Raw genomic sequence first — 19,385 nt, 5'->3', positions numbered from 1 at the left:
GTAGAACAGGTAATACCATAGCATTACCCTGATCAGGTGAAAGTTTTGTTCTCCCCTCCCCTCCCCCTGCTTTTGCTCCCTATTGTGACTGATCACCACCATGCACATCCCAAATTTTAATCACATGAGAACAGAGTATTGTGGTCATTGAGTGCAAGTGAAAGCCAGGAGACTCTGCCCAAGACTGTTCTCATTTTGCTGGGTACATCATGTGCTGTTCTGTGTGCCTCAGGCTCCTCCTCTGCAAAGAAGATAAGCTCCTATAGCACTGAAGGTCTGTGGTTGCAGATGCATTGAGCATCTCTCAGGACTGAACATGGTCTTCTAGACCAGAAGACAAACTACCATGAAATCTCTTTTTTTATGTCCAATGTATTTTAGACCAATGCTTTTGTAAAATAAAATTTTAAAAATTTCCCTTAAGAGGAGAATTTTTTTAAAGATATACAATATATGGGCCCTAATTTTTTATTTTTAAATTCAATAGACATAAAATTGTTCTACTGTAAATGGGAAAAAATAATAAGTTTCTAAATGGTTATTCTCAAGTTCTGTATTTATCTCTTCTCAAAGTTGTAACAAAGTGCCCCTGGACCAGCACTAGTGTATGGGCCCAAATTCTGGAAAGCACTGCCAGCAAGCCTGGAATGAAGCTCTTTTATTGAGCATCAGTGTCATCCAACAAAAATGTGTGTTTCCCCTCTGAACTCAAACGGATGGTGGCTTTCAGCTGAAACTTAATAAAAATAAAGTAATAATATTAATAATAATAATAAATGTGGGAGAAATAGCCTTAAATGTCCAGAGTCTAAAAAATGGCTAAACGTTTGCTTGTCCATTTAGATACAACTATTTAAAATTATCTATCTGCAAGGAGACTGAGTAGCAGCATTGTTGAAAACGCTTATGATACAAGGTTAAATGAAGAAAGCTAAATATACACCAGTGTGTCTTCACCATGAACTCATAAAAATTAAGAATGCACAGAAGGGAGGCTTAAAAAGTAACCAAAAAGTTCATCAACTTATTGAGAATTATAGGAGGGTTTTTTCCTAATATTTTAAATGTCCTTTTCCTTTGTATTTATGCAATAAGTAAATATTTTTGCAAAAGTTGGAACTGAAACCACAGCGGCCAACAACTACAGAGGTGGGAAAGGCGGGTGGTGGGAAAAAACAAGACAGGTGTCGCGGAGCCGCAGTGAGGAGAAGGCACCTTAGGCTGGGAGGGGCTCTGTGGGTAGTTTCAAGTGTCCCCACCTTATCTGCTCAGTAACTGCTTTAGTGGACTGTCTCCAGGAGACACTGTGGGATAGACAGAAAGTGAACCTGAAATTTATAGTCACAAAAACTGGTTTCAGCTCCCAGCCCTGCTTCTACCAGCCTGTGATCTTAGGCAAGTCACTTACGCCAGAGACTCAGTTATGTAAAGGACTCAGAGAAGATATTTCTCAAGGAAACTTCTCAATGCTATAAGGCACGTGAAAAGGCATGGAACATTATAACACACTAAACAAGCATAGATATAGATAACTCTCAGATCCTGGTAAGATGACCAAGGGTCCCACTTTGCCTGGACTTTTAGTGCCTAAACCGGCATAGTGCTAGGCAAGTCAGGACAGTTGCCACCCTAGTTCTGGCATATAAGAACTAGGGCCACACAGCCCTAGTTCTGACCCTAACCACTTTGGGGAGCTCTTGGTAGGAGAGGGAATCCATGGCTCCAGTCTTGGGAGACATAAGGAGAAAACCAGCGAAAGGGAAGTGAAGCTATGGCGTGGGATGGGTCATGTAAGGGAGATATCTGAAGGCGAGGATTCTGAGTCAGGAGAGGCAGAGAGAAGCAGCAGAGAAAACAGAGGGGATATGGAGAAGGGATGGTAGGTCCCAGACAGGAAGTAGCAGCAGTGTGGGGGAAAGATCTTTGGGTTCAGCTTCAAATCCTGGCTCTACCCTTCCCGGCCCCATGGCTTAGACAAACTCTTACCTCCTTTTTTTTTTTTTTTTTCTTTTTTTTTTTTTAAGATTTTATTTATTTATTTGACAGAGAGAAATCACAAGTAGTCAGAGAGGCAGGCAGAGAGAGAGAGAGGAGGAAGCAGGCTCCCTGCTGAGCAGAGAGCCCGACACGGGACTCGATCCCAGGACCCTGAGATCATGACCTGAGCCGAAGGCAGCGGCCTAATCCACTGAGCCACCCAGGTGCCCCAAACTCTTACCTCCTTGAGCCTCACTTTCTTGGTTTATTAAAAAGGAGGATAATAAGGCCAGATTCACAGGGTGATTATAATGAGTAGCTGACATCAAACAGGGAAGAGCACATTAGAAATTCCAAAGAGTCATAAAAGGGGGGTTCCTCAGGCCGCCTTCCATGAATACCCCAGAACATGTGAGCTCACCCCACGTTCACCTGATACAGTGCTCTCTTGTGCCACTCACTTTCAACCCCTGCCATGAGGAATGCGCATCATTAACCCCTTCTCATGCGTCTCTCCTGCCAACTAAATAAATAGGAAGCTCACCAAGGATTATATTTACCCCTATGCTGAATATAGGGAATTACTAAATTATGATAAAATAAAAGAGGAAGTTCCAGACAGAGTTTAGAAAGCTTCTTTGGTCTCTGGCTGTGACCAGTTACCAACACTCAATGCCAACACCCCAGTCTATCTCTTGTCAGCTGGATGGTCCCCGTAGGCTGCTGTCACCCCCTCAAAGGCTTAGGGGTGGGGGACCCAGCAAATACTACTCCCTGAGCCTTTGCTATAGGGTGATGGTTATTCTCTACTCCCTCAAAGTAAGAGAAAATTGAGTCAAGGTGATGCATGAGAGATTTTTAATAGTCCCAAAGGAGATACTTGACCTCAAATAATATTAAATGCTGGATGAGGTTTCTGGAACAAACTGCTATCCCTAAAGGAAACCCCTCCACTGGTTGGATGACAAAGAATAGTGATTGCTAAACTCGCTACAGGTTGGGATCCCCTGGAGATCTTCAGCAACAACTGATGCCTGTACCTCCTCCAGCTCTCCTCACCCCAGACCAGGATTTTACCAGTCTGGAGTGTAGTCTAGGCTCTGGAATTTTTTAAAGGTCCCAGAGGGTCTTAATGGGCAGCCAAGTTTGGGAATCACTGGCTTGAAGGAAGAAGAACCAATGAAATGGCCTCTTGAGATTCTATTCAGGCTGAGGACAAAAGAATAATAATGAGCATCATAATAATAGTTAACCTCTTACAGAGTACTTTTTCAGTGGGCCATGCACAGTACTAGGTCTAAAACATGGAAAGTCTCAAACTAAAAATCAACATAAGGAAGTCATTCTTTTTTTTAAATTAGCATATAATATATTGGGGCGCCTGGGTGGCTCAGTGGGTTAAGCCTCTGTGTTTGGCTCAGGTCATGATCTCAGGGTCCTGGGATCAAGCCCCGCTTCGGGCTCTCTGCTTAGCAGGGAGCCTGCTCCCCCTCCACCCCCCACCACCTGCTTCCCCACCCCTACCTGCCTCTCTGCCTACTTGTGATCTCTGTCTGTCAAATAAATAAATAAAATCTTAAAAGATAAACATATAATGTATTATTTGTTTCAGGAGTTCAAGTCTGTGATTTCATCAGGCTTACACACTTCACAGCACTCACCATAGCACATACCCTCCTCAATGTCCATAACCCCACCACCCTATTCCTATCCCCCACCCTCTAGCCCCCCTAGCAACCCCCGTCAGTTTGTTTCCTGAGATTAAGAATCTCTTATGGTTTGTCTCCCTTCCGATCCCATCTTGTTTCGTTTTTTTACCTCCCTACCCCCCACGACCCTCCACCCTGCCTCTCAAATTCCTCATATCAGAGAGATCATATTGATAATTGTCTTTTTCTGATTGACTTATTTTTCTCAGCCTAATACCCTCTAGTTCCATACAAGCCTTTCTCAAGAAACAAGAGCGGTCTCAAGTACACAACCTAACCCTACACCTAAAGGAGCTGGAGAAAGGACAGAAGTCGGAAGTCGTTCTGACAATCGCACTCATTTTACAGGTGGGGAAAAGAGACTTGGAGAGATCAAGGAACTTGTTCAAGAATGCGGGAGTTGGGGGAAATTGGAAGGGGAGGTGAATCATGAGAGACTATGGACTCTGAAAAACAATCTGAGGGGTTTGAAGTGGCGGGGGTGGGTGGGAGGTTGGGGTACCAGGTGATGGGTATTATAGAGGGCACGGATTGCATGGAGCATTGGGTGTGGTGAAAAAATAATGAATACTGTTTTTCTGAAAATAAATAAATTAATTTAATTTTTTTAAAAGAATTTTCAATAAAACACTTGTAAACCAATTCCAACAGTACATTAAAAGAATCATTTTCCATTATTTAAAAAAAAAAAAAAAAGAATGCACAGATGAGAACGGTGGTGCGGAGATTTGAACCACTCCGATACCCACATGTATTGCAGAAGAGGTAAGCTCTCTGGTGAAAGAGATGTCCCCTTCCTTCCCTTCATACTCTGCCCACCTGCCACCAGCTCTCTCCTTAAAGGAAAGGGGCGAGTCAATGGAAGGCTTGAACTGGCCCTGCTGGTCTCCCAGGTACTGAAACCGAGGGCTGCCAAGAGGGTGAGGCCCAGGGCACTTATCAGGCACCGAATCACAGTCTCGGGCAGCAGCGGGAGGCAGGGTTCAAGAGGAGTTGCTGGCATGACCGGCAGGGACAGCCCCTGCAGATCTGCTCCCCATCTCAGCCTGCATCTCCCAGGTCTGGAGGTGGATATCACTGAGCAGCACCCACGTACGGCAGGGGTGTGGGGACAGAGAAAGGGAGGGTGGAAGAATTTCAGTTACCAGCCCGCCTAGGAAGGAGGGGACAGCTGCAGTACTAGTGTAGGTATGGATGCTTTTAATCTCCCTCAAATGGGAGTTTTTAGACCCCTGGGCAACAGAGGAAGGCAATGATGTGACAGGGATCAGAGAAAGCAGTGTCCTGGGACTGAATCAAAGCTCCTGGTCTTGGCCTCCACACCCTGAGACTATTATTCTCCCTACAGAAGAATGTCAAACCTGGATGGATGACAGAGACCACCAGCCCAGAGCCTTCCTTTTACAAAAGAGAATAGCTACAAAGAGAGAAAGGACTTAGTCAAGGTGACAGGGAACGTGGTTGGTGCAGAGAACTGGAGCTTGGGTGCCCTACCTCCAAAACCAAAAAGAACATGAGCCTTTGAAGAATTCCCACAGCCTCCGTGCTCCTGCAGCCTGGGGGAGATGGACATGGGGGAGCCCCACTTCCCACCTCTAATAGGCCCTGCCTAGTAGGTTTAGAAGGCGGTGCCGGGCACACAGGAACACCCCTGGGGAGTCTTTCTCCTGACTTCTGGGTTATGGTAGATGTTTTTAGTAACGACGAAGCCTTCAAGCTTCTCCTCAGGCTCCAAACCAGCCAGGACCCCCACTTCTGATATCCTTTGACGAGTATCCCAGGACCTACCCAGAAACTATTAGGCAATGTCTCTCTTTCTCCTAAAACTTAACAGGTGCTCTGGGCCCTCAAGCCCTCCCAAAGTCTCAGGCCAGCCCTGCACATTCTCATGGCCACGGTCCAGAGATAATGTTGTTCCAGGCATATTGTGCTCCTCCATCCAAAATGCTTGAAGTCATGACTATTTATACACCCGTTTATAAAGCTGGCAACTCTCTTGTCTCTGAGGCAAAAGGAGCAGCTACCCAGGTGTGGGCCCAAAGGAAAATTAGGGTTAGACCAGGATCGACTTCCAAGAGAAACTTCAAGGCCCTGGTAGGGGACTGGGATTGTCTGGCAGAGGATGTTTCTATATGCTGGGTCAAAGAGGAAAATGGGAGAGACTCAAGGTTACAGGGCTAGTTAGTGCTGCAGTGGGGACCAAAACCACAAATCCGTTGTGGGTGGGGGGCAGAATATGAGAGCTGTGGGAAACTCCCAGGTCATGTCTCACTTTGCCGGTGATGGGAGAGACACAAATGAAAGGAATTAACAGTTTGTCACCCTTACCTCCTTTAAAGAATAGGTGGGTTCCTGAAATGTTTTCCAGGGGCGCCTGGGTGGCTCAGTGGGTTAAGCCTCTGCCTTCAGCTCAGGTCATGATCTCAGGATCCTGGGATCCAGCCCCACATTGGGCTCTCTGCTCAGCGGGGAGCCTGCTTTCTCCTCTCTCTCTGCCTGCCTCTCTGCCTACTTGTGATCTCTCTCTCTCTGTGTCAAACAAATAAATAAAATCTTAAAAAAAAAAAATGTTTTCCATAAAAAGTAATGACACTTTACTGAGCTTTCACAGTGTGCCAGGAGTTAAACAGATGACATCATTCAACCCCAACAACCTCATTTTATTGCTGAGATTTAGCACGGGGCCAGGTATCAAGCAGCCTGCCTGCAGTGACACAGCTTGCAAGGAGGAGACCCAGATCACACCAGGCCGGCTTGCCTCTAAAGCCTGAGAACTTCCCGCCGCGCTGTATTACTTCCTGCTTTACGAGACAGTTTCAGGATGCTTTGGAGTTTGGCTGTTAGAGCTTGAATCTTGGCTCCACCACTTAAAAAAAAAAAAAATCTCTCTGTGCCTCAGTTTCCCCATTTGTAAAGTAGAGATAATAACGCTGCCTGCCTCTGTGAAGATTGAAGGAGTTAATTCATTAAAAACAAAAAAAAAAAGCTACTAGCAGAGTGCCAGGCAAATCACAAGAGGGCATCGGTTTTTTTTTTTTTTTTGCTTTTATAATTTTTTTATTTTTTATAAACATATATTTTTTTTTTTAATTTTAATTTTTTTATTTTTTATAAACATATATTTTTATCCCCAGGGGTACAGGTCTGTGAATCACCAGGTTTACACACTTCACAGCACTCACCAAATCACATGCCCTCCCCAATGTCCATAATCCCAACCCCTTCTCCCAAACCCCCTCCCCTCGGCAACCCTCAGTTTGTTTTGTGAGATTAAGAGTCACTTATGGTTTGTCTCCCTCCCAATCCCATCTTGTTTCATTGATTCTTCTTCTACCCACTTAAGCCTCCATGTTGCATCACCACTTCCTCATATCAGGGAGATCATATGATAGTTGTCTTTCTCTGCTTGACTTATTTCGCTAAGCATGATACGCTCTAGTTCCATCCATGTTGTTGCAAATGGCAAGATTTCATTTCTTTTGATGGCTGCATAGTATTCCATTGTGTATATATACCACATCTTCTTGATCCATTCATCTGTTGATGGACATCTAGGTTCTTTCCATAGTTTGGCTATTGTGGACATTGCTGCTATAAACATTCGGGTGCATGTGCCCCTTTGGATCACTACATTTGTATCTTTAGGGTAAATACCCAATAGTGCAATTGCTGGGTCATAGGGCAGTTCTATTTTCAACATTTTGAGGAACCTGCTGTTTTCCAGAGTGGCTGCACCAGCTTGCATTCCCACCAACAGTGTAGGAGGGTTCCCCTTTCTCCGCATCCTCGCCAGCATCTGTCATTTCCTGACTTGTTGATTTTAGCCATTCTGACTGGTGTGAGGTGATATCTCATTGTGGTTTTGATTTGTATTTCCCTGATGCCGAGTGATATGGAGCACTTTTTCATGTGTCTGTTCGCCATCTGGATGTCTTCTTTGCAGAAATGTCTGTTCATGTCCTCTGCCCATTTCTTGATTGGATTATTTGTTCTTTGGGTGTTGAGTTTGCTAAGTTCTTTATAGATTCTGGACACTAGTCCTTTATCTGATATGTCGTTTGCAAATATCTTCTCCCATTCTGTCAGTTGTCTTTTGATTTTGTTAACTGTTTCCTTTGCTGTGCAAAAGCTTTTGATCTTGATGAAATCCCAGTAGTTCATTTTTTCCCTTGCTTCCCTTGCCTTTTGCGTTGTTCCTAGGAAGATGTTGCTGCGGCAGAGGTCGAAGAGGTTGCTGCCCGTGTTCTCCTCAAGGATTTTGATGGATTCCTTTCGTACATTGAGGTCCTTCATCCATTTTGAGTCTATTTTTGTGCGTGGTGTAAGGAAATGGTCCAATTTCATTTTTCTGCATGTGGCTGTCCAATTTTCCCAGCACCATTTATTGAAAAGGCTGTCTTTTTTCCATTGGACATTCTTTCCTGCTTTGTCGAAGATTAGTTGACCATAGATTTGAGGGTCTATTTCTGGGCTCTCTATTCTGTTCCATTGATCTATGTGTCTGTTTTTGTGCCAGTACCATGCTGTCTTGATGATGACAGCTTTGTAATAGAGCTTGAAGTCCGGAATTGTGATGCCACCAACGTTGGCTTTCTTTTTCAATATCCCTTTGGCTATTCGAGGTCTTTTCTGGTTCCATATAAATTTTAGCATTATTTGTTCCATTTCTTTGAAAAAGATGGATGGTACTTTGATAGGAATTGCATTAAATGTGTAGATTGCTTTAGGTAGCATAGACATTTTCACAATATTTATTCTTCCAATCCAGGAGCATGGAACATTTTTCCATTTCTTTGTGTCTTCCTCAATTTCTTTCATGAGTACTTTATAGTTTTCTGAGTATAGATTCTGTGTCTCTTTGGTTAGGTTTATTCCTAGGTATCTTATGGTTTTGGATGGAGGGCATCGGTTTTAACAAAGGTTATATATATTGCTGCACAATATATGCAAATTTCAGTGAGCCAAACTGTATTTTCCATCCAGATTCCCTTAACAAATCAGAATGGCATCATGAGCCAGAAAACACGGTGCTGTGGTTTTTTTTTTTTTTTCAGCTCAGAATGAATTTATTAATGGCATACTTATCATAAGTTACCAAGGGAAAGTAGGAATGGTACAGCTTAAAATCTACACATATGTCAAGAGTTATCACTTAGTTCATTTCTAACCTGCCCTCTCTGTGCCATTTTCTGAGACAGCATTCCAGGTTGTGTAGCCCAGGCCTGACCCAGGATGATATTTTTAAATCATATGAAAGATGCGGAAAGCTTTCTTCTTTAACCATTCTGCTTAAAGGAATGTGGCGATTTCTTGTACATATGAAATGAGTCATGAGGCTAAAGGTACCTCTCTCCGAGCTACATTTACTGGCCAGGGCGGGGGTATAGCCAACAGTGGGTTTGCTTTTGAGAGGTGAGGCTACAATCCCGGTGAGGACCAGCTGCGGTGGGACAGTCCCCACCCTTCTCTCTCTCTGACTGTTCTGGCTGTTCCAGGTAAACTTTCCACTCTAGAGTCAGAATGTTCTCAGTCAAAGCTGCACTTGTGTGCTGTGTTTCTGTAGCCTGGTGAGCACCTGGCCCTCCTGCAAGTGTGTGTTTACTTAGATAAGAATGTCTGTGATCACTATAAGGTGTGTCTCCTCTTTCTGCTTATCTGACATCCTTTGTCAGTCCTTTATGCTAATGAGGACCATGATTTATAAGGAAGGTACTCCTGCACGTACTCATATGTTTGTTCACCTTTTATTTTGCTTCTCCCACCTACGCATCCCTGATTTGAGAGGGGCTCCCTGGCCCTGCACTGAGCTTCTATTCTGTCCAAGTGCCTCCAGATCCGCCTTGATGGTGTGCTGTGTCTGGTGTAGGAGTAGGGGGAGACCAGCCATGAGGCTATTCTACGTTCTTTGTCAGCTCTCATAACTCTTCATATTGGAAGGCTTCACCCCAAAATAAATCAAACATAAAATACACCCTTGGCATATGTAATTTTTTTATATAAAACATTTGAATATTTATCACTGCTTTTTGAAAATATTTGTCTACCAGCAACTCATTCGATTACAATGAGTTACAATTAACGGACAATTTCAGACCTACCTGGAATTACTGAAAAGCAAGGAAATCTAACCTAAACTTTTTTCAAATGTAATGAAATTTTTAAGAATTCAAAATCTTATTAATTAAAAAAGTTGATCTGGGGACGCCTGGCTGGCTCAGTGGGTTAAAGCCTCTGCCTTCAGCTCAGGTCATGATCTCAGGGTCCTGGGATCGAGCCCCACATCCGGCTCTCTGCTCAGCAGGGAGCCTGCTTCCCCTCCTTCTCTCTCTGCCTGCCTCTCTGCCTACTTGCGATCTCTGTCTGACAAATAAATAAATAAAATCTTTTAAAAAAGAAAAGAAAAAAAAAAAGGAGAAGAAGAAGTCGATCTGTATCCTGGCTAGTATCTGATAGCTGAAAAGCATGCCTCTCCTGCCTGAGAACTCTAGAACTTCCTCCCTAGAGTCTTCCTCCAGGCTCAGGCCAGAACTCCCTGTGTGAATAGTACTGCTCCATTAAAGCCAGTGACCCTCTAATCCAAAATGAAAATTCTACCACCGTGTCTGAAACACAATGCAGTTTATTGAAGATACAGAATAGAGAGTTCTTTTCTGGGAGTCAAAAAGGGACAAGTATCACTCTGGGAAATCAAAGCACCAGCAGGAGGTGGGGCGGGGGGGGGGGTGGACAGCTGGCTGCAAGATGGGGAAAGAGGTGCATGCAGGGGTTGGCTGAGGCTTTTCCATAAGGCAATGGGATGTGGGGCTGGAGTGGGGGCACCTGTGAGGCATAGGAGATGTATCCATCCACCTCCCGGGCCCGGCCCCTCAGCCTGGCTTTGTGCAGATCAACCTTCCCAGCAAATTCTGGACTACAATGCCAGTCGTCTGGAAAGGTGAGGCTCCAGGGCACAGGTCAGAAGATGCAGATGTTTGGGCAGGTGAAGGGGTCCGGGGACATCTTGGACCCCCATTCAGAATTTGTGGTGGGACCGCTGGCTCTGGGAGGAGCTTTGCGAGTTGCGGCTTGAGCTGTGGCTGCCGCCTCCGCTGACAGCACAAGAGCCGCCAGAACTGCCAGAACCAGAGAAGCCGCCGCCTCGCACCACAGAGCCCCCCACTGAGCCCAGGCCCCCACGGCCCCGGCCCCCACGGGTTGAAGCTCCGCCTCCCAGAGCTCCGCCTTCCAGGGCACCGGCTCCCAGGGATCCCCCGCTGCCATTGCCACCGCTGCTGCTGCTGTTGTGCACCATCTCTGCAAAGAGCATCTGGGATCAGGGAGTCTGTGGAGCGTGCTTTAGTCCCGGAGGTACCCCCTCTGCCCTCTGGGTTCCCCGAGGTCCGACCGACTGAAACTCTGCACAGGGTGGAGATGGCCAGCGGCCGGCAGAGGTAGGAGGTTGGCCCCAGAGACTCAGAGCCCCGGGGTTACTCAGGCCACCACCAGAAATCTCTTCCAGCCTGCAGCTAGGTTGCTCTCTCATGGGCTCTGGCCCCGGATTGGAGAAGCATTATTCCCAGCCATCCAACCCCTTCCCAGAGAAAACCCTGGGTCCTCACCGATGGACACGGAACTCTGGCACTCTCCAGACATCCTGTAGGAAGACCAAACCCCAGTGTCAGTGACCTGTGCAGCACCTCCCTTCCCCAGATGCACCTTACCTAGGTCAACAATTGATGCTAACAGTAAGAAATAGGATGGTAGTTACTTGAAAAATCATGGCATGCGTTCCTTTTTTCTATTGGGTCAAGTTGAACTTCAGTTCTTGCCCTTTCCACTAACATTCCATAGAGTCACAGCTGAGGAGCACTCCCTGGCCCAGGCCTCCTCTTCCCACTCCTCAGGATCCTCTTTATTCAGTGAATATTATTTGAATCCACATAGGCTAGGGTCCTTACCTAAGGGCTAGGCTACAGGAACCTACTCTACGGAAACCTACAATTAAGGCAATAATAAAGAAATTGCCTAGAAATAATCTTTCTGCCTATGACTGTTGTTTGCAGACATGTATTCTACAACCAAAACATAAGACAAGAAGGAGGGAAAAGCCCATGCAACATAAGACTCTGGGGTCTCACTATTGCATGGGGACATAGCTCTCCTGGAGGTCTGGTAGCATCTTGCAGCCCTGAAGAGGAGGAGGCTGGGCCTGCCAAGGGCTTGGCGCCACCTCTAGCGATGAGCACACGCAGCCACAGGGTACCTGGCAGCAGGCTCAGGCAGCAAAACCACCAGGTCCCTCGGCCTCTTGGGAACCAGAGGGACTCCCACTAACCTGCACTCCTCGCCCTCCAGGAGGGTCCGGTAGGTAGCGATCTCCACGTCCAGGGCCAGCTTGACATTCATCAGCTCCTGGTACTCACGCAGCAGTCGGGCCAGGTCCTCCTTGGCCTGCTGCAGGGCGGCCTGGAGGTCCTGAAGCTTGACATTGGCATCCTTGAGGGCCAGCTCCCCACGCTGCTCTGCATCAGCGATGGCCGTCTGCAGGTTGGCATTCTGGGTACAGGGTGCCAGGAGTCCAATTTAGATTCATATACTGAGGGCCTGCACTGTGTGCTTGGTGCCTGCATATGGGTCCCCTCACGTAGGGCAGATGAGGAAGCCACAGCCCATAGAGGTAAAGCCTGGGCCTCCATCTGGGCCCTAGCCCATCAAGGAGTGAGATTAGCGACACCTGGACTCAAGAACCTAGCCCAGCTCAGAAGGAGTCAGACTCTTCCTTTACCTTCTCCCCTTTCATGGTAAGAGACAGAATCTTCTGAGGACCTCCCTCCTCCAAGTCTTCCCGAATCATCAAAGAAACTTTCTCTCAGCCCTAGCACAAGTAGCCTTCCCAGGCTACTTTCCCATTTCAGTGTTCACACAATCAGCTTCTTTTCCCAACCTCCCTAGTCCTGCCGGTGTTCAGTATTTCTGACCCCCATCAGCCACCAGACTCCAGAGGGATGACGGGACCTTTGTTCAGGACCCAGCCCAGAACTGCACCTGGTCCACCTTAGCACGTGCGAGTCTAGGACAAGATTTCACTGGAGTAAGTGCTGAGCCCTGAGTGTTACGGTGCAAGCATGAGCCCGCAATCTCAGACATACGCTCTTCCTCCTCTTCTCACCTGCTTCTTGAAACTCTCGATCTCCACCCGCAGCTTCTGGATCATCCTGTTGAGCTCCATGATCTCACTCTTGGTGCTCTTCAGATCATCCCCGTGTCTGCCGGCTGTGGTCTGCAGCTCCCCTAGCTGTGGCCAGGAAAGAGTTCCCCTTTCAGAAAGCCAGCAGAGTCCTTACGGATCCCCTAACCCAACCAGGAAAACCAAAACACAGACACGTGACTGTGCGAGGTCAGTCAGCTGGAGGAACCAGGTACTCTCCTCTGCACCCGGGGACCTGGCTTTTAGCACCGTGACTGTGTTCGTGGAACAGACACTTTGCACCCAGCCCTGTGCTTTATCTCCTTATACTTCACAACTACTTGATGAGAAAGGTATGATTATCTCCATTTTATGCATGGGAAAACTGAGACACAGATTGCTTAAGTTCCATGACTGAACTCATCTAGCTATCAAGTGAAAGTGCTGGAACTTGAATGCAAACATTTCAGATGCTAGAACCATTTTCTTCACCAGCAGTCTGTCCCTCCTTGGGCAGAAAAACCAGAAGAGGGGGTGCCTGGGTGGCTCAGTGGGTTAAAGCCTCTGCCTTTGGCTCAGGTCATGATCCCAGGGTCCTGGGATCAAGCCCCACATAGGGCTCTCTGCTCAGCAGGGGGCCTGCTTCCTCCTCTCTCTCTGCCTGTCTCTCTGCCTACTTGTGATCTCTGTCTGTCAAATAAATAAATAAATAAACCTTTAAAAAAAAAGAAGAAGAAGAAAGAAAAGCCAGAAGAGTCAACAATATATGGACCTACTTATGCCCCATTCAGATTTGGGATGGAAGGAGGGGGACAGACACAAGTTCTGGGGTCCCTTTGCTCAGTCTCCTTCTCCTTCCCCCGTCTTCTTTCCAGACACTAGCTTCAACCCCTCAGTGTGATCAAATCAGAGCACACAATGACAAGGTCCAGGAGGAGTAATGGAAGTGTCCCCAGCAATAAAGGGAATGCAGCCAGAGGGACTAACGATTTCTCCACCTTGGCACTACTAACATTTTAGGTAGGATAATTTTTTTTGTTGGGAGGTGGGGTCATGCATTGTAGGATGTTTAACAGCATCCCTGGCCTCTAGGCTATCCACTAGACTCCTCTGGCAACCCCTGATTCCCACCCACAACCAAAACTGTCTGCAGACTTTTCCATATAGCTCCTGGGAGAAAAATCTTGCCTTCCCTTCCTGTTGAGAAGCACCAAGTTACAGCAAAGTCAGAGCTCTCTGATTAGGAAGGGAGATGCAGGGACACCTAGGTGACTCAGTCAGTTAAGCATCTGCCTTCAGCTCAAGTCATTATCCCAGAGGCCTGGGACCAGATCCCGCATGGGGCTCCCTGCTCAGTGGGGAGCCTGCTTCTCCCTCTGCCTGTCACTCCTCTGCTTGTGTCCTCTGTCTCTTTCTCTTTATCAAATAAATAAATAAAATCTTTAAAAGAGGGGAGATGGATGTGGGGGACACCAGACCAGTGGGGAAGCACCCACTGGAGATATAGAAGAGAATGACTCAGAGGCAATGGCTGCCCAGGTAGCTTGATGGGGAAGTGAGAGTCCCCAGAGTTACAGGATGGTGTCGCCCACCTTGCTCTGGTACAGCGCCTCAGCCTCGGCCTTGCTTCTTTGGGCGATCGCCTCGTACTGGGCACGGACCTCAGAGATGATGCTGTCCAGGTCCAGGCAGCGGTTGTTGTCCATGGACAGCACCACGGACGTGTCACTGGTGTCTGACTGCATCTGGGACAACTCCTGCAGAGCCAGATAGACATGCTTATTCCTGAGCAGACCCACACCAGGGATCCCCAAAAGACAGGGATCCATCAGCTCAGGAGGAGTTGAGTCTGAGGACCAGGTGGGAAGGTATCACTTTTATCAGAAGCACAGATGTGACTCAAGGGCCTCCTGCTAAAGCTCTGGTGAGAGCCTTCTTCTCCAGGAGGTGGAAAGCAGGTGGGTCAGAGACTTGCAGGTGAGGAGCAGACTTACGGCATCATAGAGAGCCTTCAGGAAGTTGATCTCATCTGTCACAGTCTCCACCTTGGCCTCCAGTTCCACTTTGGTCATGTAGGCAGCATCAACATCCTGAGGGACAGCTCAGTTACTGTCCCTGCCAACGTGTGGGCTGGCCCAGTCCTGAGCCCTGACGAAGGGGCCACAAGAGCCTGCCCCCTGAGAGCTCCCACTCAGAAATGAGGCCCAGGCAGACATATCATAACAGGACTAGACCACTGTCTGTCAGGCTGGCCTGGCAAATACCCAACAGAGAGGAGCAGAAGAGGCAAAAGGCTTAGAGGGGCAAAGTGAGCGGGGCCGAGGCCACCATACTGGGCCTAGGTGTGGAGGGTTTGTGAGAAAGGCCTGAGGGAGAATCTAAATTTGCAATACTCAAAACTTCTGTTTAAATAGCTCCTGAGAATGTGTTCTTGAAAAAAACAAAAACCTATTTGTAATCAAAACTCAAGGCCTAACCAAATTCATAAACCCCATGGGCCCATGAGGAGAAGGAGCATGGCCAAAGTCTGGTAGGCCTTTTATAGCCTGCTGCATAGAATCTTCAGGCCCTACTCCTGCCTGCCCTGCTCTACAGGCTCCCTCCCTAGCCCAAGCCCTCACCTACATGGCCTAAAGAAGACCCTTCGCTTAGCAAGACTAAACTCTGCTTCCCCTCAACCTTTAAACCACTCTGCTTTTGGAGCTTTGGGCTGGGAGGGAAGGGAAGAGATCCTTCACCTTCTTCAAGAGTACGAAGTCATTCTCCACAGCTGTACGTTTGTTGATCTCCTCTTCATACCTGTGAGATAAGAGTCCCCTTTGGATCTGCCTTCTCTGGCATGCCCCCATGGTCCCCGAGCAATTCTCAGAAGTAACATGGACTCAGGACCTCTGCCAGTTTAGCTCAAGACATGCGTCGGTGCAATGCAAAGCCTTCTGGATTCAGATGAGAGTTCATTCAACAGACTTTACTGAGCATCAACTATGTGCCAGGTACCATGTAGTAATGGTGATGGTAATTACTGGACACTACAGTAGGAGCCTCATCCTACTGGGGTCCTATTTTGATTAATCCCAGAAGGCTTCCTGGAGAACTTGGGAGGTTTTTTTTAAACCATTTATATAAGCAAAGGGAGATGACTGAGCTGCTAGGAGCTTTCAGGGGGAGATGTGTGGTGAAAACTCTGTGTATAGCAAGTATAGTAGCCCCATGGTCTCCCAGTAGATATTTTCTGAATTAATGAAAACCAAGAATGGGTTGCTAAGAATGTGCCAGGTCCTGCTTCATGAATTATGCTTGTATTAACTCATCCCATCTTCATTACAACAAATAGGGTCAATACTTCTACTATTTCCATTTTACAGTGAGGAAACTGCAACACAGAGAAGCTGAGGTACTTGCCCAAGCTCACAGAGTTCATTAGTGGCAGAATGGAGCTTGACCAAGGCACAGCAAGTTGCTACTCACTGAGAGGTTTATTGACAGGGGAAATAAAATTCCTATTTGAAGGGGAACTTGAAGAGAATCTAGCCCAGGGAGGACAGACAATGCTTTCTGAGTCTGTTAGGTTCATAAATGAGTTTCAGGGTGTGTTGGAACTCCCCAAATTATATGTCTGTGCCCTTTCATTAAAGTCTCCAAAGGACTTCGGCCTCAAGCAAGCCATGAGCCTCTCTTTTACAGACTGGGCTATTGAGAGTCAAAGAGGATGGGGTAATTCTTCCAAGCTTGCAGCCAACTGGAACAGAGCTAAACTGGAGAATAGGCCTCCTGCCATCTGCCCCTCCCACCCTCCAGCTCCATCCCCCACCCCCCGCCACCATACCCTGGGACTGAGCAGCACATACCTCTTCTTGAAGTCTTCCACCATCTCCTCCATGCCCCTCAGCTCACCCTGCAGCTTGTCCTTCTCCAAGTGCAGCCCATCCAGGAAGGCCTTGAGGCTGCTGATGTAGTTCTCAAAAAAAGGCTCTAGGCTGTTGTTGTTGGTATTAGAACCAGAGCCCTGCTCCTGTAGGAGGCTCCACTTGGTCTCCAGGACCTTGTTCTGCTGCTCCAGGAAGCGCACCTGCAGCCCAATGAGAAGAGCATTGAGGAGCTGTCTGGAGCCAGCTCCAGTCATGCAGGCTCATGACTTCCCCAAACCAAGCCCCAGGGGTCTCCTTGTCTCTCCAGCAGGGCTGCATTTTGAATGCTGCCATAGCTTAGTGCTAAACCCATGTGGACAGCCCTTTGGTGTGATGTGAGAGCCCGACTGAGCAGATACAAGGAAACTGAAGCCCAGAGATGACAATGGTCACACAGGTCAGTGACAAAACAGAACTGAGGTTTCATGATACATATATTTGATGATCTTCCTGCTATATCATTCATTCATTCATTCATTCATTCCTCCCTCCATCATTCATTCCTCAACCATTAAGTATTCAACAAAGAGCAGGAGATTCCAACATCCTAGAGCGGCCATAGTCCTCATGAGGAGGTTTGCAGTACAGGTGGGTACACTGCACAAAGGTGGGAAAGAACAAAAGCCATAGGGAAGTGGATTTCAGGCAGCCCTTGCCCCAGGAACAGGGTCCAAATGCACCTAGATTCAGCCCCCTCTGCCAAGCCTGGTTAAATACAAGGCTCAGCTGCATTTAAACTGCACCATTAGCTAAAGGTGTCTCAAACTTTCATTTGCTGCAAAACATTTCTGCACACAAGTTCAAGGCCAACTGCATAAACATGTGGAATAAATGCCAGTCAATTGGCCATTCAACAAACATTTGCAGAGCTCTTGCCAGGCCTCATGCTGGACACTCAGGACCCCAAGACTCAGGAATCCCCCCTGAAGGGTGATGAGAGCTGATGCTGAGAGCTGCTCTTGGGCCCAGCATTGAAGGAGCAGCATTGTCACATTGCCTTCCACATTTCTGTGAGTTCTTTATCAGGACACCCATGTATCTGCTGGCAATTAGCAGGCCACTTGACTTTGAAGAGTTTCACCTCTGCAAAGGTCTGGTATTCCAATGTTAAGATGCTTTTCCTCTTTTGGTTTTGCCCAGGACAGGTGTAGGGTGAGGGGACCCCAAAGGGTCCCTATGAATCCTCTCTCTTTAAGGCCTAATATTGTCCCAGGATCACAAAGAGATTTCGCCACATCATACTCAACAGTATGGATGAAATCCTCAGTTAGCAGCCACCCAATGCCCTCTGGTGACCATAACAATTAGCATTGTGGCCCTTGCATGGACTATCCAAAGCACAGAAATCCCTAGAAAACATCTCCCCAGCCTTGCTTGCACATGTACACAAGTACACAAATGCCAAATGACCTCAATATCCACAACTCCCCACACCAAAGTCTTCCCATGAGAACCACCAAGGAGGAGGTATCTGTTACCCCTACCCATCCCACCTCCCAAAACCTCTCTGCATCCCTCTTCTTAGGCTGATGGCAGATGAACTCCTCTTTCAGACAAATCCAGCTTGGGAAGAGTCGGCCTCTCTTTCAAAGGGAAATAGCTCATAACTCCTCTGGCATAGAGAGGAAATTCTGAGCTTGGGTTTCAGAAGGCAATAGTGAGGAGATATCCATGATGGCAATGAACAATCCCAGCAGTGCCTCTGACAAACCACAGTGATGGGCCACATGGAGAGGGCGGTAACTCCAGCCAATATTTCCATCATCTGCAGTAACATCACTTGCTGAAATGCCACAGAGGACGCAAGGTGTAGGATAAACCCACAAGTTCTTCCTCAGATTCACAATGAGAAGAAGAAAAAGAGACCATCCCAGTTAAGCCAGGCTTCCTCACTGTCCAGCTGTCCCAAGATGGGCTCACCTTGTCAATGAAGGAGGCAAACTTGTTGTTGAGGGTCTTAATCTGCTCTCGCTCCTGGGTCTTTACTTGTCCAATCTGGGGGTCGATCTCCACATTGAGGGGCTGCAGGAGGCTCTGGTTGACAGTCACTTCCTGGATTCCTCCGGGGAAGCCACCAGGACCAAAGCCACCAGGCCCACCAAAGCCACCAGGCCCACCAAAACCACCTGCTCCACCAAAGCCACCAGCTCCACCAAAGCCACCAGCTCCACCAAAGCCACCAGCTCCTCCACCAAAGCCACCAGCCCTTCCACCAAAGCCCCCACCCATCCCTCTTCCACCACCTCCAAAACCACTGCCTCTATGGGTCCCCCTAAACTCTCCAGCCCGGGAGCTGCCTCCAGCCACGCTGATGGAAATCTTCTTGTTGCCTCCAAGGTTGTAGAGACTCCTGCTGCCAAAACCTCCTCGCATCATAGCACAGGCAGCAGACCCACCACCGCCCCTGCCTGAATGGGATGTTGAGGAGGACCTGGTGGAGTTAACCCGGCTCTGGCCCGACACTACAGCTGACTGGCCACTGAAGCCCTGGCGGTGGCCCCCGCTGGAAGATCTGCAATATTGTTGGCTGTGGCTGGCCTGGCGATTCATGGTGGACAGCAAGGTATTCCAAAGGAAGGACAGATGGAAAGGCTAGAGGAAACTCAGACACCTTCTGAAGTTCTG

General features: G+C 47.6%; 1 protein-coding gene across 1 annotated transcript; it reads right to left on the bottom strand.

The window, feature by feature from the left end:
* Nucleotides 1-10,698: 10,698 nt before the first annotated feature.
* LOC131839760 (keratin, type II cytoskeletal 3-like) lies at nucleotides 10,699-19,133 on the bottom strand. Its single transcript, XM_059187488.1, has 10 exons — nucleotides 19,004-19,133; nucleotides 18,681-18,886; nucleotides 16,701-16,921; nucleotides 15,591-15,651; nucleotides 14,847-14,942; nucleotides 14,445-14,609; nucleotides 12,835-12,960; nucleotides 12,001-12,221; nucleotides 11,285-11,319; nucleotides 10,699-10,979 (listed from the first exon to the last, which is right to left on the bottom strand). The coding sequence occupies exons 1-10, from the start codon at nucleotides 19,131-19,133 to the stop codon at nucleotides 10,699-10,701; spliced, it is 1,542 nt and encodes a 513-aa protein (XP_059043471.1).
* Nucleotides 19,134-19,385: the final 252 nt, after the last annotated feature.

The sequence above is a fragment of the Mustela lutreola genome, chromosome 8, assembly GCF_030435805.1.
Source record: "Mustela lutreola isolate mMusLut2 chromosome 8, mMusLut2.pri, whole genome shotgun sequence".
NCBI classification, from domain to species: domain Eukaryota; kingdom Metazoa; phylum Chordata; class Mammalia; order Carnivora; family Mustelidae; genus Mustela; species Mustela lutreola.
This window is presented reverse-complemented; position numbering and strand designations above follow the sequence as displayed.

What these genes read in the sequence shown, in the direction of transcription:
- LOC131839760 (XM_059187488.1), bottom strand. Translation starts at nt 19,133, where the DNA reads ATGCGAGGAGGTTTTGGCAGCAGGAGTCTCTACAACCTTGGAGGCAAC. An exon ending in AGGCGCTGTACCAGAGCAAG is followed by an intron (nt 12,961 to 14,444) that starts GTGGGCGACACC and finishes TCCTGGCCACAG; the next exon opens with CTAGGGGAGCTGCAGACCAC. An exon ending in TCGAGAGTTTCAAGAAGCAG is followed by an intron (nt 12,222 to 12,834) that starts GTGAGAAGAGGA and finishes CCCTGTACCCAG; the next exon opens with AATGCCAACCTGCAGACGGC.